The 17,775-nt window shown below is 36.2% G+C and overlaps 1 protein-coding gene across 4 annotated transcripts; it reads left to right on the top strand.

The window, feature by feature from the left end:
- The first annotated feature begins 291 nt into the window (after window positions 1–291).
- Window positions 292–17,653, top strand: gys2 (glycogen synthase 2). Of its 4 annotated transcripts, XM_082168125.1 has the most exons (18): window positions 510–915; window positions 1,227–1,305; window positions 2,304–2,465; window positions 4,368–4,549; window positions 6,420–6,611; window positions 6,774–6,959; window positions 8,628–8,772; window positions 8,860–8,977; window positions 9,093–9,213; window positions 9,341–9,447; window positions 10,632–10,691; window positions 11,036–11,114; window positions 12,722–12,835; window positions 13,103–13,229; window positions 14,939–15,034; window positions 15,157–15,320; window positions 15,457–15,537; window positions 16,351–17,653. In XM_082168125.1, the coding sequence occupies exons 3-18, from the start codon at window positions 2,345–2,347 to the stop codon at window positions 16,555–16,557; spliced, it is 2,100 nt and encodes a 699-aa protein (XP_082024251.1). In that variant the 5' UTR covers window positions 510–915; window positions 1,227–1,305; window positions 2,304–2,344; the 3' UTR covers window positions 16,558–17,653. The 4 variants fall into 4 exon arrangements, with proteins under 4 accessions (XP_082024252.1, XP_082024251.1, XP_082024253.1 ...); XM_082168126.1 differs by lacking the exons at window positions 510–915; window positions 1,227–1,305 and adding an exon at window positions 292–353; XM_082168127.1 differs by lacking the exon at window positions 1,227–1,305 and having other exon boundaries at window positions 510–907.
- The last annotated feature ends 122 nt before the right edge of the window (window positions 17,654–17,775 follow it).

Raw genomic sequence — 17,775 nt, 5'->3', positions numbered from 1 at the left:
TTTCTGAAAATAATATTCAACATTTTATACGTCCTGTCTGCTTCAAAACCTTAATTAGGGTGCTCAACCACCCATAATTCGCACAATTATAATCCGAAAGCCATCAAACAATATAAATCGTTTATTGCACAAATACAATATTACTCAATGAAACAAGTGTAACTCATAAAATCCCATGATTAAGAAATGAAAGCATAATAACAGGCAAAGCGTGCCGGAAATAATTACCCACAGTTTTCAACCAAGCAAACCACATCCTTTCATAAGATGAAGAGTGATTTTCACGAAGTTTCTAATTGTTTTCTCAGGTAAAGCATCATTGGCAGCAGGTGCTCGTGTTTGGGTCTGTCAGAGTAAGTTGTCGCTCCATTTCGCTTCCCAAAACGCAGCCCGAACGGATTGTAGTTGAATTTACTGCGTGTTAATCGATGTTTGCAGGAAATTTTACTCAATTCATCTTTTTCTTGGATGAAAACGCAAAGGCTTCCGTCGTCCGAAGCGTTGGGCTCGTCAAACTGCCTCCGCTCCATTGAGAGATAGTGCTGCTTGGAGTCTGTAAATTAAGATATCCTTTTCAGTACACTTTAAACAAGCGTTATTAATCCTGTATTTGGATTGAAATGCATCACCTTACCTGGACTGGCTTCAGGTGTATCCATGTCAGTGAATGGTGCTCTCATAGCTGTGGACTGACAGATCATTGCTGACAGGAAGAGAACCAGTGCCTTGATTTTCATACTGCTGAATTGTAAAGCTTATGCAGCACAGCTGAGCCTTTCTCTCTTCAGTGAACAAACTGCTGTCCTCCTTCAATATAAAGCTTGGCTGGTGACATCATATGACCTTATTTTACATATATTACTGTCTTTGAACAAATAGGACCTCCCTCATCCAGAGCATTTCAACTGTAAAAATGTTAGTTTTTCTTCACTTCTTGGAAATCCTGTGGTAAACTGTATAGGCTACACTGAAGTCGATTATTCAAATAGCTGCTGAAATTTTGCTCCGAAACCCACCAAAAGCACATTATGTGTGTTTTTAGATACATCACACATTTTAATTTGTTTTCTCTCATGTGCCAGAGAACAACATGATATGAAAGTAAAATAAGGGTGTTGTAGCGGGAAAACATGAACGGAGCCACTATAATGGTGTAGCCTACAATCATGGTCAATTACTGTTTGTGGGGAAAATATGGTAAACTTTCATTGTTATCTTGCCTTGAGCATGGTAATAAGGTGATATCATAACTACAAGAAAATGTTCCTGCCATAAAGAGTCAGCACTGACAACATTATCTGGCATGTGAGTATGAATTATGCAAAGGTCGGATGTTTTTTTTATTTGTGATGGAGAACTGATAAAAGCTTTTTACTCTAAGCCTTCAGGGTTGTTGTTCTTGTTTTGTGATGCCTCAAACATCCTAAGTGTAAATATATTTTAAAAAAATGAAATTGAAAATTTAGTTTTTAAATGGTAACGATAGACTTTTGAACACTCTTAGGGACTGTTTCTCAGGTAAAGTAATACAGATCATCAGTGAAAGCTATACAGTGATTTAAGTTTAGGCTATTTAAGATTTAGTTGAAATTCTTGAAAGGTGATAAAAGTATCTGTCTGTCTGTCTGTCTGTCTATCTATCTATCTATCTATCTATCTATCTATCTATCTATCTATCTATCTATCTATCTATCTATCTATCTATCAGCATTGCTTTGGCTGTGTTTCGTATTTTAATTTGTCACGAATGTTCATATATAGGCAAATATATATATATTTTTTTTTTACTAAATAGCAAATGTTGTTCAGCAGTTAAACGTCCAAAACGCGTAGACGTGCGTCATAACTTTTGTATTTACTTTTCCTCATATATTTATTATTTTAAATATAGGTTACTGACTGATGTGGAAAGAAATCATGCATTGGAATATGCTATTTTTACAGTAGTAGGGCGGTTATTAGATGGACCAAAAGATGAATATAGCAGTAGAATTTGGGTATCGTCCAGGGTTATAGGGGTCCGCGCGCAGCGGCCAAATATTTCGCCTTGATGTCTGTGGACTTTAGACACGCGGTCACAGTGTACACATGCAGATTCTTTTTTTAAGACTTCACTAAAGGTTAGCGAAATAGATCGAGCAGCAGCTCACATTGAGAGGAAGTGTCTCCAGGACCCCCAGGCGCTAAAAGAGAACCAAAATTTGGCGTCTCAGTGGCTGCATGTTTAGATGGTTTTAGGTTCTTTCTTTCTTTTTTTTACCACAATTTTAATTCGGCTCATTGCATTTCCTTTGCATTTGCAGCTCCAGTTGACGGATAAAAACGATTCATAAGAGTTTGTGAGATGCGACTGTCCAGATCTTTGTCAATAACATCATTAAGTGGACTTCCACAATGGGAAGAGGAAAGTCTACCTGTGGAAGATCTCCTGCTCTTTGAGGTCGCCTGGGAAGTAACTAATAAGGGTAAGAACTTACAATAGGCTACTGTTTGTATGTTTTCACTGTGCACTTTTTTATTTTTTATAATTTTGTTTAATTTTAGAGTGCATTTCCAATTAGGCAATTTTGTCAAATTATGCAAAAGGTATACCTGTAAAAAAATTCTATTTTATGGTAGGCCTATTTAATTTGATACATAAAATGCTAGGTATGAGCTAAGCCTTTTCCAGCCAAATATGTAGGCCATTTTATTCCATAAATGCTTACGCTTTATTTTACGATGGTCCCCTTGATTTCAACTCTAATTAGAGTATTAGTAGATTTGTTGGGTATAGGTGTTAGTAGAAAAAGTCAAGTTACTTATAGTTAGTAGAATTTCTGTTGGGGACCATCAAAGTAAAGTGTTAGGAGATATTAAGCAGACAGTCAACTAATACACTAGTTGACATGTGGTGTAATGTTACTTAGTTAACAGAATGTTCAAAAGGGACCATCCAAATAAGGTGTTACCTCACAAATATTAAAATGACGTTTCATCCCCTTAATTTCCACCACATAATCATATTTTATGCTGGAAATGACATAGGTCTATAATGTAATTTGTTCATGATAAAAAAACAAAACAAACTTACAATTTACCTGAGGCGCATGTATGTCTATTGTCCACAAATTAAAAAAGATTCTAAAATTCAATTAGGCAAAAAAGTACTCAAAGCGGAAGAATCACTTCACAATTGTCAAAATCTTGTTTGCTTTATCTCATTACCACACATGGTTTTTAAAATGTATTGCTAACCTCAGCAAGGTATTGTGTGTTTGGCCCTTGAAATTGCACACATTTGACCTCAAGATTGTTCACCCCTTTATCAGAAGACTTGAAATAGTTAAACAAGACAGAGCTGTCATTTATAAATGCATGTGCAGCATTCATACACTCTTGTGGGTGTAGCTGGTTAAATATTAAGCTCCAGATCAATTACCAGATTTTGAGACCTAATTCTGTTATGGATTGTTTTAGAACAGGGGTTTCAATATTTTAAATCCAAATATGATCATCCTCATGCGAGGGACTCCATCCAAATTTTTTAAAGGAAGTTATATGTTTTCAAGTATAAAAGCCCAATTTATACTGTGGAAAAAATTATATTATAAATGTGTCAAGTAAGTTACATTCCTTTTTTTTCTTCTATTTTCTGTAGTACTGTACTCTATGTATTGTTTAAATAAAAATGTATTTATTTGTATATTTATATTTTACAAATGTTAATCATTTTAATCAAATGTGTTTATTTAAATTAACTTATTTTAATAAATGTATTAATCAAATTTATTTTGTTAATTAGTTTAACCTTTTTATTTATTTATTTTTTAAATTACACTGCTTTTCTCTAAAGTTTTCCACAACCCCCTAACACTCCTTTGTGGCCCCTGGGGGTCTCCATCTTCTTGTTACAAAATGGCTTTTGAAACGATATTATGTCCAGATTTATCCCTATAAATTTGGGTGATAGTTCACCCATAAAATGAAAATTCTGTCATCATTTACTCACCCTTAAGTTGTTCCAAACCTGTATGAGTTTCTTAGTTCTGTTCAACACAAAAGAAGATATTTTGAAGAATATTGGAAACCTATCAGTTGATGGACCCCATTGACTTCCATAGTATTTTTAGTATTTTATTTAATATTTAGTATATATTTTTTTCAGACTATGGAAGTCAATGGGGACAGTCAACTGTCATTAAGAAGATAACATCTTTTTTTCCTATCAAGAGAACTAAGAAACTCATACAGGTTTATAACAACTTGAGGGTGAGTAAATTCATTAAATTTTTTGGGTGAACTATCCCTTTAAGTTTTCATTTGAACAATGTTCTAATTTTGTTCCTTTTCTCATTCATAAATGTTTTATTTCCATATATCTCCAGTGGGGGGTATATATACTGTTATTCAGACTAAAGCAAAGATCACAGTGGACGAATGGGGTGAGAACTACTTTATGATGGGACCCTACTACGAACACAACTTCAAGACCCAGGTGGAGAAATGTGAACCTCCAAGCCAAGCCATCAAAGCCGCCATGGACTCCTTGAGTAACAACGGTTGCAAGGTATTGCATATACAGTTATTGGTGTCCTATCAGGATGTCCGCATCACACACATATAGGCCCTGGACAGATTTATTGTGGGTCCAGTCATTTTTCCAATTAACAAAAATGTTTAAAAGCTGATCTAGCGTCAATACACCTGCTGTATTAGTATATGATAGTATTAAAGTCAGACAGAAAATATAGCGGCTTTTAAATGTTATTCAATAGCGTATCTTGGGTATAAAAAAAAGATTTGTTGCTGTTAATTTTTTCTTAGTAATTTTTTCTTAAGTCTCATTCTGACCAGAAGGTGACGCTAGAGGATCAAATAAATATTTGATTAATATCTAATATATCTGGAAGCAAATAAAAATATCCATTTTGAGTTAAACAGCACCAGTAGAGGCACTATGAATTTTATTTACTCAGAAAAGTGTATTTTATTTAATATTTTATTTATTTAATACATTCCTGTGTGTGTGTGTATATACAGTACCAGTCAAAAGTTTGGAAACGTTACTATTTTTAATGTTTTTGAAAGAAGTCTCTTATGCTCATCAAGCCTACAGTTAAAAAAAAAATAACAGAAATATTATTACAATTTAAAATAATGGTTCTCTTTTTTAATATACTTTAAAATGTAATTTATTTTTGTGATGCAAAGCTGAATTTTCATCAGCAAGTACTCCAGTCTTTGGTGTCTTATGATCCTTCAGAAATCATTCTAATATGCTGATTTATGATCAATGTTGGAAACAATTGTGCTGCTTAATATTTTTTTTATAACCTGAGATACTTTTTTCAGGATTATTTGATGAATAAAAAGAACTGTATTTATTTAGAATAGAAATCATTTGTAACAATATACACTACCGTTCAAAAGTTTGGGAACAATAACTATATATTTTTTTAAGAAATTAGTACTTTAATTCAACAAGGATGCGTCAAATTGATAAAAGGTGATGGTAACGATTTATATTGTTAGAAATGTTTTTATTTTGAATAAATGCTGTTTTAATGAATAAATGCTGTTAACGTTTTACTCATCAATGAATCCTGAAAAAAGTATTCCAAAAAAATATATTAAACAGCACAACTGTTTCCATCATTGATAATAACTGAGTTTCAAATCATCATATTAGAATGATTTCTGAAGGATTATAAGACACCAAAGACTGGAATACTTGCTGATGAAAATTCAGCTTTGCATCACAAAAATAAATTACATTTTAAAATATATAAAAAAAGAGAACCATTATTTTAAATTGTAATAATATTTCATAATATTACTGTTTTTTTTTTTTTTTTTACTGCAGGCTTGATGAGCATAAGAGACTTATTTCAAAAACATTAAAAATAGTAATGTTTCCAAACTTGTGACTGGTACTGTATATATATATATAAAATACTAAAATAACACTTGTGATGGGACATAAAACAATAACATGAACATTAAAAAAATGTATTGGACAGCAAAGCCTTTAATTTTATAGATTCCAACAAGAATAGAAATAAGTGGGGTCTTCCTATTGCTGCCTATACACTCTAAACAAAAATGGTGCTAAATAGCACTAAAAGTGGTTCATTGGCTTGTAATCATAGGGGAACCACTTTAAGTGCCATATAGCACCTACCTTTGTCAAATGGTGCTATGTAGAACCATAAGAGGTGCCATATAGCACCTTAACCACCCCAAAGAACCGCTAAAGAACCGCTGAAGAACCAAACTGGGCTTAACAGGTTCTTTAAATGGTAGTGGTGCTATATAGCACCTTAACCACCGCAAAGAACCCCTGAAGAACCGCTGAAGAACCATTTTTTTTTAGTGTGTATGTGTTGGTATATTTGCCTATTTTGATGATATTGCCTTCACTTTCTCTCTACATGCAGGTTCATTTTGGCCGCTGGTTGATTGAGGGCAGTCCGTACGTCATCCTCTTTGATATTGGGGCAGCTGCCTGGAACTTGGACCGCTGGAAGGGGGATCTGTGGGACACATGCAGCATCGGGCTGCCCTATCACGACAGGGAGGCCAACGACTCGCTCATCTTTGGTTCTCTTGTGGCCTGGTTCTTCAAGGAGGTAAACTTTACACTAAAAGCCATCTGAGTGTACACAGCTGTAGTCTTCCAGTCTATCCGAGCTGAAATATGAATCGATTCAGTGTGTTAACTTGTCAAGGTTTGATGTAGACATTGGGATTAATCTGCTGATGATATTAAACCTGTCTGTCTCCTTCTGCAGTTAACAGACCAACTTCAGGACAATCCCAACGTAATCGCTCATTTCCACGAATGGCAGGCTGGGACAGGACTTGTACTGAGCCGCTCCCGCAAGATTCCCATGGCAACCGTTTTTACCACACACGCCACCCTACTGGGGCGGTACTTGTGCGCTGGTAATGCAGACTTTTACAACAACCTGGACAAGGTGAGGATATTTTTCACACTGTACATCAGAGGTTCTCAACCTTTTTGACTTGAAGGCCCTTCACGGTCCAACACAATATTCTAAGGCCCCCTACATAATGTAATATTGCATTATAATATATATATGCCGAATTTTTACCCCAGCCCTTGAGTCCCCAGTATAGATAGGTTTAGGAATAGGTGTGGGGTTAGGGTTAGGATTAGGATTAGGCAACCAGGTTGCGGCCTCAATGAGGGGGTTAATATTTTTTCAGCGAGTTCAAATTGTGGTGTGAGTTTACAGCTGAAACTGACGTAGGGAAGTGTGATGTAACATTAACCCATCATGCGTTCTGTGTGCTCGTCCATTGCCTGTTATTTTAGTAAGTAATCACTAGTACTGCAGAAATAGATTGATTAGAAAAAAATTATTTGCAAAAACTGCTGAACAGTGAGCCCCTAGGCTAATAGCTTAGGTAAGCCTATGCGTTAATCCACCCCTGATACACACACACACACAACTGTGTAAAAGTTTGTGTTCGGTATGATTTAAAAAAAATGTTTTTGAAAGAAGTCTTTTCTGCTCACCAAGGCTGCATTTATTTAATCATAAATACAGTAAAAACAGGAATATTGCGAAATATTATTACAATTTAAAATAAATGTTTTCTATTGTAATATATTTTAAAATGTCAATTATTCCTGTGATGGCAAAGCTGAATTTTCAGCACCATTACTGCAGTGTCACATGATCCTTCAGAAATCATTCTAATATGCTGATTTACTGCTCAAGAAACATTTCTTATTACCAATGTTGAAAACAAGTGTAATTTTTTGTGTGAAAACTGTGACACATTTTCTTCAGGATACTTTTTGGAAATGTCAAAAGAACAGCATTTATTTGAAATATAATTATTTTGTAACATTATAAAAGTCTTTACTCTCCCTTTTGATCAATTTAATGCATCCTTGCTGAATAAAAGTATTAATTTCTGAAAAATAGTATTTAATTACGGACCCCAAACTTTGGAATGGTAGTGTGTATATTCTGTAAACCTTATTCTCGTAACACAGTATCAAATTGTATAGGCTACATAAACATTTTGAGTGAACCACATTAAATACTTCTGCTTACACAGTAAAAGGTTTAATTTTCACCTATTGCACAATACATTACAATAAAGAAAGAAAACTACAAAAAAAGTGTGCCCCACAGAAATCAATCAAGTTAGTTGGTGTAGTGAACACTTATTAGAGGTGAAACTGAGCAAGTGAGAGTGCATGCAGACTGCAGTGATAATTGGGGCTGGTGTAGTGAGCATAAAGGTCATCATGCCTGAAGGTTGACTGAAGAATAATTGACAGCATCTTATGATTTACCGACTGATGCTATCGCCTATTGGCCCCAGAGAGACTTCCTTCACCTGCTGATGGGGGGAAGCTCTGAGACTTAATTATTATTTGAGAAATTAATATTGCATTGTTTTTAATGAAAAATGGTAGAATCGGACTCATTCTAACTACGTCAGGATTGTGGCTAAAAGTTTATTATTATGAAAATAAAATAATATTTTTGATATGTGAATTCTCAATTCAGCAGAGTTTGCAAAAAAAAAAAAAAAATCAACTTTGCATCCAAGAGACTATATTCTCCCCATTTAATCTAATTTTATTTCCCTATTTCATGCAGTTTAATATAGACCAAGAGGCAGGAGAGAGGCAGATCTACCATCGCTACTGTTTGGAGAGGGCTGCTGTACACTGCGCGCATGTCTTCACCACCGTGTCCCAGATTACAGCTGTGGAGGCCAATCACATGCTCCATAGACAGCCAGGTGTTACAAAGCCCCTCATCTGCCTCATAATTAACTTCTGAATACATGATGTTGAAAATATCATGTTTGTATGCACTGCCCTTGCAGATGTGGTCACCCCAAACGGCCTGAATGTTAGGAAGTTCTCAGCCATGCATGAGTTCCAGAACCTGCACTCCATGAACAAATCCAAGATCCAGGAGTTTGTAAGAGGTCACTTCTATGGGTTAGATCTCTTTTCTGTCTGCACATTAACACACACACTTGTAAAAAAATATATATATATATATTGGTGCTTGTTATCATTTCTTAAAAAAAAAAAAATCTCTTCTCACTGGCAGCTACCTGGACTTCAATCTGGAAAAGACCCTGTTCTTTTTCATCGCAGGACGATATGAGTTTTCAAATAAAGGAGCAGACCTGTTCCTCGAATCTCTGTCCAGATTAAACTACTTGCTAAGGGTATGAACAGTCACTGCTGTACTTATACAACTTAGTTTCTTCATAAAATATAATTATCTAGTTTAAGCATACCGGTCAAAGCAAAAGATGTTCATTGTTGACTGTATGTTTGTGTAATGGCTAACAGGTTCATAAGAGTGATGTTACAGTGGTTGTGTTCTTTATCATGCCTGCCAAAACCAACAACTTCAATGTGGAGTCTCTTAAAGGACAGGCTGTACGCAAGCAAATGTGGTGCGTAACTGTTTAAGTATATAACCTTCATTACTAGTCTTAATCGATTAAACCAGCGAGCGCTCAGAAATGCAGTGTAACATACAAGACTTTGCAATAAGTGACTGAGTTAACCAGGTTTATATACAGTATACAGGGGCTGAATCCGAAATCGCCCCCTAAAGCCTCAACCACTATTCCCTATGTTAGTCCACTAATATAGGGTGACCATATTCCAGGTCATGTCCGGCCGGGATTTCGAGATCGCCCAAAATATCCGCGATTCGGCTTTTGCTTTCTCGTCGCCATTCATTTTGTTTACATGTACACCTTTTGATTCAGTAGTACTGAATTACTTCCGATTGGTTAATCTGAATGTAGTGTTTACATGAACACTAAACAAGTGATCGGTTGATGTGCGTTCTAGCATTGCTAAGAAAATTCCTGTGTTTTCATCTCGATCGGGATCCGTGTGAATCAGAATGCATGACCTGCAAAGCTGGCACGTACGTGTCAGTGTCAAATAACGTAATAATGTAAACATAATGAATGGTGACTGTAGAAAGCAAAAGCCGAATCCCGGGCATTTTGGGCGATCTCGAAATCCTGGCCAGATATGTCCTGGTTAAACAGGACGTATGGTCACCCTAACTAATACAGTTCACTTAAAGGAGTGGATGAAAACGAGTGATCGAATTTGGACAGCCGTTGAGCATACATTGGTTGCACGCTCGTTATGCAATGTGGGACTGAATAAGTGCACTCAAAAACGTCCAATATGGTTTCAGACGCCACTACAAATGTCTGTCCCCTCAAATAACACACTATTTGAGGGTATAGGGGGAGATTTCGGATTCAGCCAGAGTTAACGGTAAATGAGAAACAGCTGAAACTAATCAGGGATAATGAGTCTGGGCAAAGGATTCTGGGAAATGCAGTTCATGGTGGAATGACAATGGTCTGGGGAGGAGTGCTCTCTGGTGGATATCCTGGTTTTTATTTATTTTACTCCTGGGCCGAGAGTTTGTAGTACTACTACTCTATTTGTATAGCTCACAACATTAGAGTAGAGCCCTGATGCTGGATCAGATTTCCCACTAGTTATACTTATCATATTTATTAGGCAATATAAGGAAATGGCTCTTCTTTTCAGATGGCTTTAGTGTACAAGACTTCTCCAAATATATTTTTCATCTGTCTCTCAGGGACACAGCTCAGTCGGTGAAGGAGAAGTTTGGCAAAAAGCTGTACGAGGGCTTGTTAAGGTTAGTTGTTTCCACTCTCTGTAAACCCTCCCTCGTACACACCGGACAAAACAGGGCTCAAAATTGATGTGATCGTAAATGTTGTCAGTATGTGATGATGAAGAGTGATGAACATTTGATGTCATAAACTGGAGTGGCTGAGTAACCTTCAAGTGTTGATATTTCACAGCGTCTACCAAGTGTTGATGAGAATACACTACACTTCCCCTGGGAGTTGTCAGTTTATAGGATATTTATAATGGCATTGTGTGATGTCAATAGTTCATTTCCCATGTGTGATCATGGAGCAAGACAGTGTGTGTGTTTGTAGGATCTCATCTAATGAAGTTCTCCTGCGTTCACAGGGGTGAGATCCCAGACATGAGCAAAATCCTGGACAGAGATGATTTCACAATCATGAAGAGGGCCATTTATGCAACACAGGTCAGACAAAATGTTGCACAATTCTTACATCACAAGAGGCCACATTGAAAAATAACCAAATTAATCCTTTTACCATATTAACCGTGCCATATCCTTTAACCATGCTTTCAAGATATCAGTTTATGATATCCCTAAAACATTATAGTTAGTGGTTTTTAATTATGGTTTAATCCTCACTCTGTATATATATATATATATATATATATATATATATATATATATATATATAGAGAGAGAGAGAGAGAGAGAGAGAATAGAGATACATGTTTAAAACTGGTTATTTAGTTCATGTTCAAGTTCATTGGCTACTCCTATGTACTCAAACTGTTTTGACACTTTTTTTAAGAGAAGCAATTTGTAAATGCAATTTATAAAAAATAACAAGCCAATTTAAATGTTGCATTTTGAATTGATTTAAATTGTTTACATTTGACTACATTTTTAAAGCCGAATTAAATCAGCAGTTTTAAAAGTCTTTATTTGTCCCTTTTTTATTTTTGAAATAATACTTTGATATCGTTTTTTTTGTAACAATCACTAAATTGGATATTTGACAGTTGCATGTCAGCCAATCTCTTACCTTGTGCTATTTTCATGTCTCTCGCTCTCTTCTCACATGCTAAAATAATTTCAACTCTAATCGCTATTTCATGTGCATTTATTTATTTGATAAGTAGCCATGAAAAAAGGATAATATCAGCTGGTCATTATCACAAAATAAACCCTTTCTGGATGATACTACACATTATCTTTATGTATTAAACTTAACACTATGTAGTTTTGATTTAATTTATTCTGTAAAATCTAATGTAATTCAGATTTCCTTCTCTTTTTGAGAACATCACTTAATCATGTTTTAGGACAAACTATGGGTCTAAAGATGGACGTCTTTGAATTAATGAGTAAATGTTTTCAGGGGGGTTTCATTCATTCTCTCCTGCCCTGCATCTGTTTTGTATGAATGGACTCTAATCAAAGGTCAGGCTGAGGTTATAGTGAATATCGACATACTAAGCCTCTGTAAATCTGTGGAGGAATCCCCTGCATCATTCTGCTGGATTACTGGCGGAGCGGTTTGTGTTACAGATCTCAGTGACGTATTTAACCTGACTGTCTGCGGTCGATAGATTGAATGTGTTACTGAGATTTATTCTACAGCTTCTTAATGGCAGTGTTATGAGCAGAACGTCAATATACAGCCACTCCGGTTAGATTTATTTGGGTATCAATATTTCGGGGAGCTAGCGAAGGAGAGATATCGATCTGTTAGTGTTGGTGTTTGTTTATAAAGAAGGAATGAGAGTAAAAAATGAGGCTAATTTTTCTGGAGAGTTAAAGTCCACTCACTCTTTTCCTGTGACTCAGTCTCTGGAATTTAATAGCAAGAATAATGTATATTAGAAACCATTGAAATGGTGCAAGTAAGTGCAGAGTGAGCAGGCAGCCAATTTTGATAGGAAGATTGGTTTTTTTATAACTTAAATGGAGTTTCTAAACTTTGAACCTCATGACTTTTATTCAACGACTGCTTATGGATTGCTTTCATACACTTCCATTGACTTCCATACACTCACCTGCAATTATGTTCATATCTTTGTCCTTCATAGAGACACTCTCTCCCTCCAGTAACAACTCACAACATGCTGGATGACTCCACAGACCCCATCCTGAGCAACATCCGCCGAATCGGCCTCTTCAATGGACGCAATGACAGAGTGAAGGTGTGCAGATCACGATGTCTGACCCCAGTAGATTTAGACAAGCATAAAAACACGTTTATCACCGCACGTTTCAGTTTTATCTGCTGACCCCAGGTCATACTTATAGTTAAGCCCTGAATGTCCATGTAGGAGCCCTGGTTGTCTTGAGTTCATGTTAAGTGCATCACATGATGCATTAAAGATGTGTTGTATTGATTGATTGTGGTAAATCTTTATAAAAATGTGTGTATGAATGGCCTTGAAGTATTAATTGTCAGTATTTGTCAGATTGTGTTCCATCCAGAGTTCCTGTCCTCCACCAGTCCCCTGCTGCCCATGGACTATGAGGAGTTTGTGCGCGGCTGCCATCTGGGAGTGTTTCCATCCTACTATGAACCATGGGGCTACACGCCAGGTTTAACACTCAACGCATTTTAGTACCTCTCACATCTTTGATTCGGTCACAATCTTGCATTCAGCATTTTGTGACTCGACTTTAACATAAATATTGACATCAGAATTTGAGCTCGATTTTATACAGTAGCATTTTTATATCCACCTTTTTTCCTGAACGTGGACGTTTTGCCTGGCTTGTACCAGAATTATGCTTTATATTTCTGATCTCCTGTGTTTCTAGTCAAATTAGCATATTTTCCAAACTGAAAATGTAACGTTAAACCTATGAAAGGGGTTTAAAAAAGCACATGGCTCCATAGTGCCATCCCTTTACAGTGTCACAATGACCGTCTTTTCTCAGTGCCTCACCCGTCAAAGTGTAATGAGTGCGTAGATGATGAAGCGACCCAAGGTTAGCTACACTGAAAACAGATGGCCGCTCATATTTATGTTATGTTACAGCTCCCGATCGGGTTTGAAGTTCGTTTATACCTTTTCGGAGAGTGTTTTAAAGGGATACTCCACTTTAAAATGAAAATTCTGTCATCATATACTCACCCTCATGTTGTTTCAAACCTGTATGAATTTATTTCTTCTGCTGAACAGAAAGGAAGATATTTAGAAGAATGTCAGTAACCAGACAGTTTCTGGTCTCATTGACTTCCATAGTATATATTTTTTCCTACTATGGAAGTCAATGGGACCAGAAACTGTCTGATAAATAATGGATTATTTCTTTCAGCTGAGACACTCAAGATGTGCACTGTTCACCATGATGGTTTAGAATAGCTTGAAATAATATGATTGTAATCACTTCAAAAAAGGAAAATACAGTTAAGTACAACGTGCTGTCATATAGGCTACAAAAAATTATTGAGAACATTATAATTGTGTGCTTGGGACATGGATTTTAATGGTGAGACTTTTGTTTTGTAATCAGGCTCTCAGAAATTAAATAAAAACTTGGATTTTGTATTTATCGGCCAATATCTGTTATCGGTTTTCAAATATAAAGAATTATCAGTTATCGGTTCGGGTCATCCCTACTTTTCAGGAATTCTTTCATTTTATTGATGTTTTTGAGGCAGACAGAAACAGCACAGCTTAAGCCTGCTGTCACGGTTAGATAGGAAGACGAAGATGAACAGATTAAGATCAATATACATCTATTTTAATGAAAGTTCTCCAAGCGGGCAGACAGGCAGGAGAAACACAACCATACATAACGGAAATCGAACAAAGACAGAGTGAACGGGAGGAACTAAATAGCAAACACAGATGATGGTAATTAATAGGACACAGGTGATACAGATGAACTAATGATGGTAACCAGGGAGACAGACTAGTGGCGGGAAACTGAACAAAGGAACATGTGACAAATGACAATTAACAGAAAAGTCCATGAACACAGTGGCGACACCTGCACTCATTTTTATTTTTAGTAATGTTCAAAAAGATTCTGTATAATTAATTCAGTCGCTCTTTTTATCCTGTACAACAATGGGTTCCACATGGAGACGGCATACAAACGGAAGTTAGAATCTATCACGGCGGCTCTCATAGGTTACTCAGAAAAAAGGTGGATATGCACAGCTTAATTGCTTATTTTTTAAATATACAGTATATTTAAAAAGCAGATTTTTTTTAAACCTTTTTTTTGTCAGTTTAGGATAAACATGTATTGCGTATGACTCTTGTTGATCATCATCTGTAATCTGGTGTGTTCAGGTGAGTGTACTGTAATGGGAATTCCCAGCGTAACCACCAATCTATCTGGGTTTGGCTGTTTCATGGAGGAACATGTCTCCGACCCGTCTGAATATGGTGAGTGAATCATGAAACGAGTCACTGCTTTCCAAAACTATTTGCACAGCTTAATTGTTTTTGTATTATCAATATGTTTTAATTACATTACATTGTGTATTTTGACTAAATCAATTTTGTAGGAATCTACATTGTGGACCGGCGATTCCGTTCTGCAGACGAGTCTTGTAACCAGCTGACTCAGTTCATGTTTTCATTCTGCCAAAAGTCACGCAGACAGCGAATAATCCAACGCAACCGAACGGAGAGACTCTCTGACCTGCTGGACTGGCGATACCTCGGAAGGGTGAGTATCTTCTCGAAGAGTACTCGGGTGTGATTCACCTTTATTTCATTGGTTAACATTGTGTAAAGGACATTGGTTAATTCGCATGTTTTCATAATCAAATGACATGCGGTTGTCTGTGTTTCTCTCTGCTCAGTTCTACATGCAAGCCAGGCATCTGGCCCTCAGCAGATCCTTCCCTGCTAAATTCAAAATGGACCATCTCAACCTCGCACCGGTGAGCCCTAACTAACACTCACGCTCTCTCTGATGCACATTAATGCTCTCGCACTGACAATGACAACACAGTTCTGCACTACTTGTAAGCTGTGTGCTTAGTTTCATCATCTTATATGAACCTAAAGGTCAAGGACATTATATACACCATTATTCAAAAGTTCGGGGTCAGTAAGATTTAAAAGAAAAGAAATTATACTTTTATTAAGCAGGGATGCATTAAATTGATCAAAATTGACAGTAAGGACTTTTACATTGTTACAGAAAAATTCTACTTTGAGTAAATAGGCTATAAGCAGCCCTGAAGGGCACAGTAAAAAATAAATAAAAATCTTATGTAAGAAATAAACTCCCTTCCAAAAATCACTCGTACACCTTTCGCTCGAAGATACGCATATATGATCATCCATAGACATCATTAAATCATTATCAGCATGGCAGGTTAATGCTGATTAGGGGCAAAAACTTTATATTGAGTTTCGCCTCATCTCTCAGCTTTCAAAATTGCTAATCTGGGTGTTATTGAATGTACTGTATGACATCTAACACTCCTGAGTGATGAGGATGCACCGCAGTTGAGCTTCGTTCTTGAGTTTAATTGACAGGATAACATTTACCTGCTCAGGAAAACGACTTGATTCCCATTCGAGCTCACTCACAGTTGTTCTACACATATGCTTTAAAAAGACTACACACATACACACACACAGAAAATTAAAGTGAGAGAGATGTATGAAATCAATGAATCAACAAGTCTCTTGTTTACCATTATATCAGAATCAGTATGAGTGACTGAATCTTTTCGTTTGCACAGACACAAGGTTTCCGTTACCCGCGACCCTTATCCGTCCCTCCATCCCCGTCAGCTTCCCTCCACTCCACCCCTCACCACAGCGATGAGGAAGATGACGACACCTATGACGAAGACGAGGAGGCCGAGAGGGACAGGCAGAACATCAAGGCTCCTTTCACTCTGGGTGCGGAGCCTGAGGGTAAGCAACCACTGGAAAATGGGAATTAAGATCCGCACCCTCCTGCTCCTGTAGCTCAGGCATATTTACACCTGCTACCCTTTGAGAATCTGCTACAGCCTTTACATGGATTATTAATATCACCAAAGTATGAACAAGAAGATATCTTGAACATACAGTGGCGTCCAAAAGTCTGAGATCATGTCAAATTATTTGGGTTACACTTTATTTTAGGGTGTCCTTGTTACAGTGTAAATATGCAGGATGTACTGAGTAATATTAATTAACATGTACTTACTATAGGGTTGGGATTAGGGTTTGGTTTAAGGTTAGTTGCATGTTATTATGCATTGTTTCCTGTTATTACTATAGCAAGTACATGTAAAATGTGTAACAGACTAAAATAAAGTGTTATCAACATTTGCCGTTAAAAATTCCGGTAACACTTTATTTTACAGGTACTGTAGTAATAACTATAAATGATGCATAATTACATGCAAATAACCCTAAACAAAACCCTAACCCCTATTATATAGTAAGTACGTGTAGTTAATTATTATTACTTAGTACTTAAATGTATAATTACACTGTAACATGGACACTTTAAAACAAATTTTAACCAAATTTAAAATGCTGATAAGTACTCATTTGTCATTGTGGATGCTTTACTGATAATAGAGTATGTAATAAAAATATAGAAAAAACTAAAACATTTTCACTATTAAGTCTCAGAGTCCACTGTATGAAATGTGTGTTCCACTGGTGAGATATTAGTGGGCTATTTTTATTTTTTGGTATATTGGTGCCATGAGGCTGTAATAGAGAAAATGTCAAAGAAATCGGATGTATTTTTTCCCTATAACATACTTTGATATATTTCCAAGATATGCAAAGTTTTAATAACAACATTAATGTGTAGAAATGTAAAACATCCCACCCATGTTTTGTTAAAAATGTGGAAATGTTAGTGTCCTTGTTATACGTTACATGTACTGACTATGTAAATTATGCATAATTACAAGCAACTAAACCAAACCCTAATCCTATGTTGTTCATTAATATTGCTTTGAGTTTGTACACAATGGTATAATTACACTGTAACAAGGACATCTTCAAATAAAGTGCAACCAAAAAAGTATCACTCAATGGTAGCAGATATCAGTGCAAATTTAGTTTAATTAATTGAGGAAAAAGTTCAGACATTCTCAAATATGTATTTTACAGACCATTCAATTCACATGTTGATTTAACATGAGAAAACGAAAAGG

Source organism: Leuciscus leuciscus (genome assembly GCF_965113295.1).
Source record: "Leuciscus leuciscus genome assembly, chromosome: 4".
In the NCBI taxonomy this organism is placed as follows: domain Eukaryota; kingdom Metazoa; phylum Chordata; class Actinopteri; order Cypriniformes; family Leuciscidae; genus Leuciscus; species Leuciscus leuciscus.
Note: the sequence above shows the minus strand (reverse complement) of the source record. Positions and strands in the feature narration are given on the sequence as shown.

Coding starts and splice junctions, on each gene's coding strand:
- gys2 (XM_082168126.1), top strand. CDS start 2,345: ATGCGACTGTCCAGATCTTTGTCAATAACATCATTAAGTGGACTTCCA. Junction 8,773..8,859: donor CATGCTCCATAGACAGCCAG/GTGTTACAAAGC, acceptor CTGCCCTTGCAG/ATGTGGTCACCCCAAACGGC. Junction 9,448..10,631: donor GCTGTACGCAAGCAAATGTG/GTGCGTAACTGT, acceptor TCTGTCTCTCAG/GGACACAGCTCAGTCGGTGA.